The sequence below is a fragment of the Arachis stenosperma genome, chromosome 6, assembly GCF_014773155.1.
Source record: "Arachis stenosperma cultivar V10309 chromosome 6, arast.V10309.gnm1.PFL2, whole genome shotgun sequence".
NCBI lineage: Eukaryota > Viridiplantae > Streptophyta > Magnoliopsida > Fabales > Fabaceae > Arachis > Arachis stenosperma.
Genome location: NC_080382.1, coordinates 141,624,574 through 141,638,392, shown reverse-complemented (window position 1 = coordinate 141,638,392; position 13,819 = coordinate 141,624,574). Strand labels below are relative to the sequence as shown.

The 13,819-nt window shown below is 30.9% G+C and overlaps 1 protein-coding gene across 2 annotated transcripts; it reads left to right on the top strand.

Annotated features, from left to right (window-relative positions):
• The first annotated feature begins 8,033 nt into the window (after nucleotides 1-8,033).
• LOC130932632 (histidinol-phosphate aminotransferase, chloroplastic-like) lies at nucleotides 8,034-13,403 on the top strand. Of its 2 annotated transcripts, XM_057861989.1 has the most exons (10): nucleotides 8,034-8,203; nucleotides 8,301-8,561; nucleotides 9,374-9,457; nucleotides 9,684-9,838; nucleotides 9,925-10,022; nucleotides 10,673-10,781; nucleotides 10,917-11,074; nucleotides 11,697-11,839; nucleotides 12,339-12,479; nucleotides 13,136-13,403. In XM_057861989.1, exons 1-10 carry the CDS (start codon nucleotides 8,114-8,116, stop codon nucleotides 13,265-13,267), a joined length of 1,371 nt encoding a protein of 456 aa, XP_057717972.1. In that variant the 5' UTR covers nucleotides 8,034-8,113; the 3' UTR covers nucleotides 13,268-13,403. The 2 variants fall into 2 exon arrangements, with proteins under 2 accessions (XP_057717972.1, XP_057717973.1); XM_057861990.1 differs by lacking the exon at nucleotides 8,034-8,203 and having other exon boundaries at nucleotides 8,411-8,561; nucleotides 9,673-9,838.
• Nucleotides 13,404-13,819: the final 416 nt, after the last annotated feature.

Here is a 13,819-nt window from a genome sequence, read left to right as displayed (position 1 = left end):
TCAAATCCGGGCTACATCAAATTTAGTAACTACCTCTCTCTTAATTTCAATCAATCCTAACATATTCAACCTATATTTTTTCTTCAATTATTTCACCATACTCAGCTTACCATCACCTCCTAATCCTCTAACATTCCAACAACTACAAATCATTTAAAATAATTTCTACACACCTTGTTATGATTTTTGGGTCTGCTCCTCCTTACTTTCTCTTTTTGTTTCGCCATTCTTCTTTTTGTCGTAATTGCTTCGTTCTAACTTTATAAAATTGCCATAATGTCATGCTCTTCATCATGCAAAACTGCACCAGACTCTACTGTCAACTTTCATGTTCCTGTATTTTCAATCATCTTTTCTTCCCATGTGTACCTCTAATCAGCATTCTCGTATATACACTCTGCTTCAGTTTCGAACCTAGCATCCTCCGTAGCCCATTTTTTGACATTTTTATGTTGCAACCCAGTCGCGGCTAATGTCTCGAGGCTATTGTATTCCTCATGGATTGGATCCGATCCGCATATCCGAGTTATTTATTCAAATCCGATCCGAAAATTGCGGATATAGATCCGATCCGCAAGGCTATCGGATTGGATCTGCACACTTATAGGATCGGATTACGGATTTTATGTAGGTATCCGCATATCCGCGGATTCGCAAAAATAAATAAATAAATAAGTAAATATTCTTCTTATGTTTTATTTCAACTAATAATTATCATATATGTTGTATTTTTTAATTTTATTATTTAAGAAAAATATGTTTAATATTATTTTAAGAGTAAACATATTTAAAAGAGTAGAAAAAATTTTATTAATATTTTTTAATAAAAATAAGCTTTTAAAAATATTTTTGTGTTTTGTGGATATTTCCGATATTCGATCTGCAAATGTGCGGATCGGATCGAATCCAAGGTTAAAACCTGTGGATATTGAATCCGATCCAATCCTATGATTTTAGTGCGGATCAGATAAAGATTTTGATCATATCCGATCCGCGTTCACCTTTAAGGTGATGCGGACTTAACTGCTCTTGATTGCACTCATTCAAAAAAATGTTAGGTGTTACCATTCTACCCTTCTCTTCAATGTCGCTCTTTGCCCATGTCATGACTAGTTCAGCCGTCGGGTCCCAAACTGCCGTCTTCGACATCAATTCATCGTCATGTGAACTAGAGTTGTCACACATTAGCCTTACTAGTACATCTTTCAATAGATATTTATCTCCATATATCTCACGTCCTACCTCCTTTACAAAAATATCAAATCCATTAGTGCTTACAGTGATATGAATCCATTCATTAATCACATCAAATACACAGGTATCGATTAACGCTAGACCAACGCTCAATGATAAACCAAACTCCGTTACTTCATCACACTTAACTACTTTTCCCTATAGATTGCATATCGTGTTGAGCGTCTCTATTGACCATACATATAAAAGCACTCCATAATACTCTAACCAGACTCTTCTAGCCTCACTGCGTTCTAATTCCTCCCATCTCCATACACTATGAAAGAATTATAAGAGACTATTCATTTTGAACATAAATGCTTCCTCCACATTCTACACAATATCAAAGACTAAAAGCACCTTGTACATTATTCCAAGCTCTTTGACTTCAGCAACTTGAGGAAGATTCTTACGAATAGCTCTCCGTAGCGATTTGAATTCAATGGCCGTCGTCATTCCTCCTACTAAACTCCTCAACAGTCAATTGAAATTCTCTTTTGCTACTAGGACTTCAACTTTTTTTGTCCATCCATTCCCATGCGGGTCCTTTACGGATGTATTCTTCGTCGTCTCTTCCACTCTTGTAGGATGATCCAAACTTTGTCCCATTTGAGGTTGCCTACTATCCGCACCACTTCTTGCTATATCCTCCTTGCGCATCCCAATATTTTTCTCCCCGTTGCCCTTCTATACTTAGCCTCTCTTACGGAAATTATTTTATCCCTTAAACTTATTTGATTCATCTATGCTATAGCCTTCGTTGTCCCTCTTTTTGTCGTATAGCGTACAAACGCAAACAGATAATTTTTTTAATTTTTAAATTTTTGGAATAGATAGATATCATTAATTTGTCTCATCCAATAAAAAAGATGAAATAATTCTTTTTTTAAAATATCTTGTGACATATTGTCCACAAAAATAAAAAAAAAGAATCATTTTCTAAATGATGATACTTTCTTCAATTTCAAATTCTAAAATTTTTTCTCTTTAATTTCCTAGTTCTATCTCATGCATTCTGTGTCCCTCTTTTCTTTTCTCGAATGAACGAGATCATTAAAAGTATATCTATGTAATATTAAAATTACGAATTTAAATGGTAAAAATAGATATTAATATAATCATTAGATGAGTCTGTATATATCAATACGGAATATTTGTGCCTTGAACTGTTTTATTTATAGTTATGAGTGCCATGTTATTGTGTTTGATTGTCTAAACCTGCGAAGGGACTTTGATGGATCGGAATACAATCATAATTTATGGTAGATTGATACCAAAACATTCATTTCGCCGTTCCTTTATTACTTATGTGTAAAGAGAATATATATGTTCAACCACTTGATTATTACTTGACTATAAACAACTTATACATAGATTGATGTAACATTACCCAGAGTCAATATCTAATTATCTATCACAATTTAGTACATTGTGTGTAGCCAGCTGGAATGACACTAACCCATTGCGGATGTTTGAAGCCAAACGTGCAACTTAGTAGGGATGCTTTCTCATTTATATGAAATATGTTTGCTCATCAATTATTTTATGAATTTAATTTTAATATATTGTTAGAATAAAATAAATAGCACAGTTATATATATATATATATATATATATATATATATATAATTAATTAATTATTTTTTATGTTAATTATATAAATAATTATTTAAAAAAATATATAATTAAATAATTATATACAATATTTTATACTATTAATATAGTCAATTTATAGTATGCATTAAATTAGCAAATTTTTTTATTATTAAATGATATAATATTTTAAAAAAATTTATGTGATTTTGTAAATAAAAATCCAAATTTTGCGTTTCTTTTTTTTATATTTTTCTTAATTTGGCGGTGGTTTTGAACCACCAAAAATTGACTAAAAATAGGAAAAGTGTATCGGGAACTGCGGCGGTTCGTAACCACCAGTAACGTTGCTTGAAACCCAGTCTTATATTGTAGCGGTTCTAAAACAGTTGCAAAATATATTCAAACTTGTAACAACTGAATTCATTTGCAGCGGTTTTAAAACTGCCGGTAAACAAGATGACAATCGTGGCACTCCTATTTTGCAGCATTTTTTTAACGCGTGTCGCAAAATACGAATTTAATGGCGGTTATACCAACAGTTGCTGAAAACCGTCGCCGAACCCAATCCCAACACTGATAACCAGGGATGTTTGCGGAGCCACCATCAATTGATTTTGCGGCGGTTTAACACCGCCGCTAACTGAAAAAAACCGCCTCTAAATACCCCTCTGTCGTAGTGTATTAAATGATAAACGAGAGGCATGTGAATTTAATAAATAACTAAATAAAAGAATAAGCATGGAAAATTAATTTTTAATTAAGTAATATTAATTTTTTATTGTAAAACTATTTAATTTTTAACTCTTATTTTTAAAAAAATTTAAAATTTAAAATAAAAATAATTTAAAAAAAGAACTGATATGGATTAGAAAAACTTAGATTCAAACTGAATTGAGAAATAAAATGAGCAGAATTTAGCCACATATTTATTTATAGTGTAACAAAATCCTGCGGTTGTGATTGTGACCACATTGGATGAAGAAAAGTAGGAAGAAGCCGTGAACCTTAGCCTTATTCCCATCTCTCCCTACGTTTTTCTGTCATTGTCATGGGCCTCTTGATTTTATAGCTCCTTCAGTACTTCTTTGTCTTCGTTTCATCACACATCATAAATGATAAACTTCCAATGCAAGATCCCCAAAAAAATAAAAAAATAAAAAATAAACCCTCAATCATCAATATTTTTTTCCAACGCAAAATGTTTTCAACCAACGTATTATACAATGCAGAGTTTAAAAACTTAAAATTGGTTAATTCTTTTTGTTCATACATCTCTACATGAAATCTGTAGTTTTGGTTAAAAATATTTGACTGCAATAACGAAGTCTTCTCCTACAATGTGTTATGAATTAAATAATAGTATTATATTTTATTATTTTTTTATTAATATCGGAGTTAAAATCCAAAAAATAAAGAAAACTAATAAAAAACTATTCTGGAGTAAACCGTTCTTATAGCACCAGCAAAAAATAGAAAAAAAATTAAAATACAAGATGGTAATAAAAAAAAAGTTGACAACCATAACTTAAATTATAACTAAATGATGTCAATTTATCAGCACAGACATTTATTTTTCTGAATTCATGAAGAGTCCAGTTATTAAACCTGTTGTACCTAATTTTTATCACTGTCATAAAAGTTCTTACCAAAAATAAAATCTTGAGAACACAGCTGCACAATTAACCTCAATTTTAATATAGGAGTATCCCACATTAATGATTAAATCAAGGTCGAAGAGTATGTTCTAAAATTTTGCCTATCACAGTGTAAGCACCCAAATTCACATTATAACAAACTACAAATTTATCATTGTTGTTATCTTTAAGGATATTACCATAAGCCATTCTCACTAATGAAGCCATCCGAATTCAATTAGTTTATACTTAAATTTTTTCCAATAATCTTATTCAGAATCATTAGATTTTCATCTGTTTTCCAACAATATTTAATTATTTTTTAATTTATATGAGATTTCACAATTCTTTAAATAATAGGCACCATTCCAAATTTTTTTTTAATTATCAAAGAGATATATTCATTGATATGTATACTATTACAAGTAAGAAACAAAATTTCCTAACAAAACTAGATTAAAACCATCAATCAACGCACCAATATAATTTTGAGAGAAGAAAACTAGGAAAATACAAAATCTAAGAATTTCTAGAAAAAGAATACTAATGAAATCAAAGAACTTCGGATGACTCCAAATAATGCCTAAAGCAGCCTCAAGCATTTCAACAGAAAACGTTTCACCTACAAAAGGATGATCAACAGTGTCTGTTTTCTTGCAATGTCTTTATCTCCACAAAAAATATGATTTTTACGCGACAAAAATACTATGAATATACAAAAATTAACAATAAAATATTTATATATATATGTATTTTGATATTATTTAACTAATTTTTAATATATATTTTATACGAATAATTATACTAATCTAATAGCTAATTTTTTTTACACGTATAATTGTTATTTGCACAAATAATCAAAAGAATTGGTATAACAAATTTCATAAAAGAAGTATAACTTAACTAATATAATTGAGACAATAATTTCCACCAAAGAAACGCAACCCATTAAAAACACATAACAATCCATTAAAAGGATGAAACCATATTCATGATAAGATGAACCAAGATCAAAGCATTGCTAGTGTTTGATTTTGAATTTTAACTTGGTATATATACTTGCAAAATATTTAGTGATTTTCTTTCTAATCATTAATGCACTGAAAAATAATATTAGCTTTCTTTGGTCTCCGACAAGGCAGGGAACACTCCTTTGGATTTAGTGCCAATTTGCCATTATATTGCCGCTAGTCATAGAGTTGGAATTGTATAACTATTAGTGTTAATTTGTCATTATTAAAGTTACTTGTTAGGGTTATTTGGAATAAAATTTTTAATAATTTTTAATTAATAAATATACTAAAAAACATTAAATACTTTAAATTTATATCAAACATCTAAGGAAATACTAGCTAGCAAAACTCTAAGTATTATATTAATGTATATACAACAATTCATTAACTAATAACAAATTGTTAAATAAAATTTAAATTTATAATAAATTAATTTTTCACCTATTGAATTAAAAGATATCGCAGAAAATAAAAAATTATTACTTTATCAGTGTGTAGACAAGTTGACAATATCCTTGCGCTGGCATAAATGAAAACTATAGTCTATATACATGGTACAACTTGCAAGTTGCAACCACACAATTAGAATAAATTATTATTTGTATTTATAAAAAATTGATGCTAATAAATATATTTATATAAGAATAAAAAAATAATTATAATTATAGAAAATTATTTATGTATATCAAAAATACTCTAACAAATTAATTGTGTAATTAACATTTGAATATTTTTGACACACAAAAATTATCTTTTATAATTATAATTATTATTTTAATTTTATATAAATATATTTATTTATTATCTGTATCTTTCATAGATACAAATGATAATTTATTAAATTACATAAACATGGAGCATGTGGAACTGTGGATCAAATTAATTGTTGAAGAGAATTTGTGATTTCCAGTTCCCACTTGTTTTTCATCAAAAATTTAATTAAGGGGGGAAAAAGTATATGATAGAAGGTGTTAAAGGGACACGTTGGCATGACTCATGACAGTAATATAACAGAGCAGATTTCTGTACTTATAAACACTGTGCTTGTATATGTCCTCATTCACTCATTCCTTAGCTGCTTTTGTTCAACATTAATGTACACAGCTTATCAATAAGACTCCTAATTGGATTATCTTTCTTCAAATGTTATATGTGGCTATGTGCTTTAATAAATTAGTTATTTACATCAAATACACATACATTAATTAAATATATTGATTATTTTAGTGAGTACTTTTTGTATACCTAAAGCATTTTTTTTATCTATCTTTACCACTAATAATTAAATAAGGTGGTCATCAAGGGGTAAAAAATCTGCTAAAATTGGTTATAATAATATTTTTTAAAATATCCTTATTTTCAAATAAAATTTTAAAATTCAAACAAGATTCCATACCAATTAAAAAATAACCCCAACTTTTAATTTTGGCCTAATTTGCTTCTTATTTAGTTTACACTAGGCGAGAAGTGCCTTTTAATTTCTAGTTGTATATAATAGGGAAGTCAAATAAAGATTAAAATATTAAAACTATTAAAAAAAAGATTATGTTTCTATCAAAACCATTCATAAAAAGAACATAAATTCAAAATTATCTATAAAAGATTATGTTGAACTAACAAAAACCCTGACTTTTTGGGTAAATTGTCAAATGAATTAAGTAATTTGGATTCAATGGAGTAATGAGCAATTATATCTATCAACCTGATTCTAAATGGTTTTTAGAATTCCTCATCCATTGGTATTTTTAAGATTAATTGTGATGCTAATTATTTTGATTCGAGTGATATTGTTGATTTTGCTTATGTTATTAGAAATTGTAATGGGAGTTGGCAAAGGGGGTGTTCGAAAATGATTGAAAGTAATAGTATTCTTCAAAGAGAATTGTTTGCTATTTGGAGAGGATATCTCTTAACTTGGGATGCGGGTCAACGAGATGTTATTTGTGAAACGGATTATGTGGAAGCATTTAATCTTGTTACTCAAGATGGTTTTGGGTTTATTGATCCATTGATACTCAAAATAAGAGATATCATGCATTAGAATTGGCGTGTTGACTTTCGTTTGAGTTACAACTTTCGCATGTGGAGCTTCTTTCACCTTGGGAGGAGTTTAAGAGTAGTCTTAAACGGGACTATCGCAAATCTGAGCCCATTTAAGGGGATGCCGCTAGCCAATGAGTTGCTGCATGCATAAGGCGGGATTCGAATTCCCGGCACTTGTTTAAGCGGACGAGTAAGCTGACTACTTGATCAACCCAAGTTGGTTGTCTATAATACTTTTTTAATAGCTAACTTTTTTAGCAATATATTTTTTGGGGGTATTTTTTTTTCATCTCTTTTTTTTTGGGTAAAAGGTTGGTGATGATGTTGGTAACGAAAATCCCTAGACACAGATTTTCTTCAATCCATACGACAATAAAATTGGAAAACCCAACCCAACCTATTCACCTTTTTAAAACCATAAAAGTGGATTGGGCTTTGCTTCCTCCATTTCAACCCACCCAACCAAAAATAAAAAATAAAAAATGTGTTTTATTTCCAAAAAGTTTTTGTTTTATATTAATAAACTCTTTTTGCAAACCAAAACAATAATAATAATAATAATCATAATTAAAAAATCAGCCCTCTTTTCTTCTTATGCTTTCTCAGTGTTGCCGGCTGCAACAATCTCGTTCCAACTTCTCCATTTCCATACAGAGAGAGAGAGAGAGAGAGAGAGAGAGAGAGGTAAGCTCTTAAGATTCTTTCTTTTACCTAACAATGGCGTTTCATTTATTTTTTTTAATTAGTTAAAGCTTCCAACTTTATTTTGTTTATGATGCAGGTCTTCATGGGTGTTGTTGATTTTTACAATTCTGCTGCTACTTGCTTGGTTAAGTCCAATTCCATTGATAATAAGCAAGTGGGGTTGGGGCAAAGATTCAATTTTTCTTTTGAGGGGAATAAGATTCAGAGGAGGAGGGACTCTGTGGCTATGGCTTCCACTATTCCTACAACAGAACCGGTTCTTCAGGTGACCGGTGACTCCTTCATCAGAGAGCATTTGAGAAAGTTGTCCCCTTATCAACCTATTTTGCCTTTTGAGGTATAAAAAATAAAAGCCAACTTTTATGGATTCTGTTGCAATGCAATGCTGATTTTTATTTGAAGAATTCTGGGCATTGTTACAATTTCTGGTTAAGAGATTTGGTTGTGTGCTTCTGTTAGCTCTTAGTTTTTTGGTGACTCTGTTAGCTCTTAGTTAAAGCATACTTGATCACTTGTTATTTTAAATAGAAATGCATTTTTGTTTCTTCTAGTATGTTGTTGTGGCTTTATTTAACCATGATTTATTCTTATTCTTCCTTTGGAGGATTTTTTTTTTTTGTTTTTTGCTTTTGCTAATACTGAAGGAATAAGCAATCATATATTTGCATAAGTTTTTGACAATAATTACAATCTAAAAAAAAGGTCTTCGGCTTTTTTGTAGAAGCTGATAAGAGTTAGCTTTTGAGACACGAAAACAATGAAAATAACAAAATCCTGTCCTCACTAATTTATGTTCTTCTTTCACAAAATCATAAAAAGAGAAAACCTTTAAAGTGGGAAATGGAAATGAAATAAGAAACAAATCACTCTCCCACCCCACCCAACAAAAAAAAAATGAAATTAGTCTTATTGGTTCTATGTTAATACTTGTTTTTCTGTTTGATTGCTATGTCACTTGCAACTCACTGCACATGTATTGCAAGTTCATCTAATGTAATTTGTCACCGCTTCTTAGCATAAAAACTTCTCAGCACTGAACCCTGACTTTTGTAATACTTGCGGTAGGCCTAAGCACTTTGTTAATGGTTACTTTTGTGGGGGGAAATCATTTCATTATCATGCAATTTAGTAAACAAAGATTCTCTGCAGGTTTTATCTTCTCGTCTTGGACGCAAGCCTGAAGATATTGTTAAGTTAGATGCTAATGAAAACCCTTATGGTCCCCCTCCCGAGGCAAGTGTTTCATCTTTTCCCCCCTAGTTTGTAGTTTTTCCATATTATGAGATCTCTTGATCCATCATCCATGTAATACTTGTTCTTTTTTTTTATTATTTCTTTTCCCCCCTTAACTATTGCAAATGGAAAATAATTATCTGCTAGTATGATATTTTTTCTCTAAGCTATACTCATGTTTATGCATATGTATTGTCACCTGAGTTTACTGTCAGATGTTTGATAGGTCATGGAAGCCCTAGGATCAATAAAATTCCCATATGTCTATCCTGACCCAGAGAGCCGAAGATTGCGTGCAGCTCTTGCCCAAGATTCAGGCCTTGAATCTGAATATATTCTGGCAGGATGTGGCGCAGACGAGCTTATCGATTTGATAATGCGGTTAAAACCCAAACTCTTATATTAAGCCTCAAATTCATTTGTTTTCCTTTGACAATAAATGATTATCGTGCATACATGATGCTCAGTTGTGTGCTTGATCCTGGTGACAAGATTGTGGACTGCCCGCCAACCTTCACAATGTATGAGTTTGATGCTGGAGTTAATGGAGCACTTGTCATTAAAGGTAAGAATAACATTTCATACATGTAGCTTTTAAAGTTTTTCTTTTTGTATGATTTTAAAATCTAAATAAATTTTGTTTAACTGTTGCGATACATATAAAGTAAAACCAATAATGAGTCTTCATGTTATATGAGCTGGATCTATACATTATTCAATCCTAAAGGATCTTTAGGAAAAGGGTGTCCTAGAGATATTAAATCAACCATGAACCTCCAATAAGCTTTTAGTGCGTTGGTCATTGACAATTGTTGAATGAGAAATAGGTATCTCTAAACAGATTGAACCTTGAGATAGTAAATTGGTTCATATGTTATGAATAAAGATCTTTAGCTTTTAAACTTTCTAGTGAGAATTTGTTCTTATATGATATTATAAATCCTGTTATACTGGTCAAATACAATTGTTAGTACTTAAACAGATTATATTTTCATATTTTTGTAATAGGATAAGGCTTTGTTGTTGTTATTTAATGTAAAGGCTTATATTTAATGGTTGTGGATATTTAGATATTAAATGGATCACTTTAAAGGTCTTTTGTTTTAATTTTTCTTATCATTCCTATTGTCCACTTAACATTATTGTGTGTCAAGTTATTTTTTTTGTGTGTGTAATGTCAGATTTGCATAACTATCTCAGTTATTTAAATTGTAGTTCCAAGGAAGTCAGACTTTAGCTTGAATGTGGAACACATAACAGAGGTTGTTAAACAAGAGAAGCCAAAATGCATCTTTTTAACATCACCAAATAATCCAGATGGAAGGTGATTGATTGTCAAGTATTCCTTTGTTCTATTCTATTTTCAGATTGTTTTTATGTCATTAGTATGCTGGAAATTTGCGTGTATCTTCTGTTAGATTTTGGTTCTGTTGATACTGTTCTGACAATTTTCCAACAGTATAATTGATGATGAAGTACTTCTAAAGATACTCGAGCTTCCAGTATTGGTGGTGCTGGATGAAGCATACATTGAGTTCTCAGGAATCAAATCGAGGATGACTTGGGTCAAGAAATATGAGAATTTGATTGTTCTTCGGACATTTAGCAAAAGGGCTGGTATTGTTCTACCTTTTCTTTTAATCCATGTTGAACACGGGTTATTGAAAATGGATTGAGAGCTCGTCTTGTTCCCTTATATATATTAATGCAAATAACCTAATTATGAATGAGGAAGCTGTCTATACTTTGTTTTTATCCTCCATCTATCATTGTTACTTTTCGGTACATCATTGGATCAACTGTATCTAGATACATTAATTCAAAGATGTATGAAAAAGAGGCGGTGACTGATAGAACAATGTCTTTCGGGCATGCAATTGGTCTACTTGATTGCAAATGCTATTATATTGGTGACATAACAAGGATTGAAGCCTTGCAGGTTCAGGTTAAACTCGAGTGAAAGTGTATGTGAGCTTGAACTATTGGGATTTATGGTTGCTGTGAAACTAAAACTATCGTACTTAACACATTTTTGGTTGATAAATCATAATATTGGGATCACTGAGGAAATGGCTCCCTAGATTAAGCGTCACCTGTTATCAAAGTGTATTTGTATTGGAAAATTTAATTCTAGAGAAAATACCATTCTTTATGAGTATGATCATAAAAGTTGTGTTTGATTAGTATCTTCTAATTGTGGCCCAATGAATTCATATTTTGAAATGAATTGCTGTTTCAGGTTTAGCCGGACTTCGTGTGGGATATGGAGCTTTTCCTTTAAGCATCATTGAGTATCTTTGGAGAGCAAAGCAACCATATAATGTCTCCGTTGCCGCTGAAATTTCTGCGTGTGCTGCATTGCAAAATCCTACTTATCTAGAGGTTCTTTTTTCTTTTTCTTTTGTGTGGTTAAGCTCACATATTTACTTTAAATTTTAATTATTCTGGAGGTACGTATAGTTTTTACTTAATTTTTTATTAGGTCCCTATAGTTTTAACGTTTCTAAATAAGTCCTCTGGTTTAAAAATTTTGATTAAGCTGTTGTAGCTGATGATAAATTGCCATTTTAGATAGTATATAGACTTTATCACAATTTTTAAAGCCGAGGAATATGGTCGAATAATGTTTGTACAGGGAGTTAATAAGGAATATTTAACCTATAGGGGCATGATTGAAATGTTTTGTACAATATACCTATTTTGATACAAAGTTTTAAATTATAGGGATCTCTAGAGTACTTAAACTTTATTATTACAAAAGAGACCGCCGCATTGTGACACATTAGAGTCAGTAACTTTGATCTGATATGCACATAGAAGGATCAAGTATAGTACACTTAAAATGCACTTGAAATTCTTAAGAATTGAACTTAACTTGCAGAATGTAAAAGATGCTCTGCTGAAAGAACGAGCGAGGCTGTATGATCTCTTGAATGAAGTTCCGTTCCTTCGACCGTTTCCAAGCCATTCTAATTTCATTCTCTGTGAGGTCACCTCTGGAGTGGATGCAAAGAAGCTGAAGGTGCTTTCCTTTTCTTTTGTATCAAATTTTGTTCTTAGTATCTTGTTAGTCGCGCATCAAATTTCATCTTTCGAATTTTTTATCAGAGACTTGGAGCAGATGTATTGCAAAATCGCTTTGTTAATTAGGGTTAAATAAGTTTTTATTCCTTGTAAAATCGTGATTTTTTGTTTTAATCCCTGTAAAAGAAAAAATTGGATTTTGGTCCAGGTAAAATTTAAAATTTCCAATTTCAATCCCTAGTGTTAGTAAATGGTGGGTTAGTAGGTTAAATACTAGGGTAATGCTATGGTGAAGAACGAAGTTTGGTGAAGAGTAAAGATTATTCTTTTAACGATGTAAAATAATAAAATAAATTTATAGGGATTAGAACAAAAATCACAAGTTTTGCAAAGGGTGGAAACTCAGATGCAGTCGACTTCACGGGAAGTTGATACTGAGAGCCATTAGATGATTTGACTTATTTGACTAAATTTTCATCTAACGGCTCTCAGATATCAACTTTACATGAAGTCGACTTCACCTGAGTTTTCACATTTGCAGAGACCAAACTTCATGTAAGCCTATTAGTTTTTGTTTTTAGCATGTCGAGTTAGCGAATATTATTTTGTTATTAATAATTTTGACTAAAGATTGTGTACATGAAAACCAAACAGGAGGATCTTGCACAAATGGGAGTGATGATTCGTCACTACGACAAGAAAGAGCTAAAGGGCTACGTTCGTGTATCTGTTGGTAAGCCTGAACACACAGACGCACTAATCAACTGCCTTAAGAAAATGCCCTAGTTACCACCATTTCTAACTCTTAATTTAGTAATGTAATTCATCACATTTTACATGAGATTTTGTATTCCGTATTAAATTGAAATTGTATATTATTGGGGGATATTATTTCTTTCTTAGAAACTAATTTTGAGTTTTTTATTGTGATCTAGTATGTTAATGTTAGTAAGGTTTTTATTTTTGTCAAAGTTTAGGATTGAATCTATGCACTCGAATTTTCTTATTAACAATGTATCTTCTTTTATTAATTATTAGTATTATAAAGTTACCGTAGTTAACCAATTGTCACACTTCTTTTGTCTTAGCGCTCCCTGTATTATTTATACTGTGTGGATATCATATTGATCATCAACCAGCACTCTCACTACTTATCCTAAATAAATAGCGTCTAAACCATAAGTAGTATATATATATCTATTTTTTTTCTTGGTTTATATACATCTATTTGATCCTTCTATAGATGATAGTTATCTTGGGCACAAAGGTAAATTTTGACCTAAATTGTTGTGTGCAGCTTTTAAATAATATGTCTAAGGTCTTTTCAAAATTTTAGGC

Coding starts and splice junctions, on each gene's coding strand:
- LOC130932632 (XM_057861989.1), top strand. CDS start 8,114: ATGCTTTCTCAGTGTTGCCGGCTGCAACAATCTCGTTCCAACTTCTCC. Junction 11,840..12,338: donor AAAATCCTACTTATCTAGAG/GTTCTTTTTTCT, acceptor CTTAACTTGCAG/AATGTAAAAGATGCTCTGCT. Junction 12,480..13,135: donor TGGATGCAAAGAAGCTGAAG/GTGCTTTCCTTT, acceptor AAAACCAAACAG/GAGGATCTTGCACAAATGGG.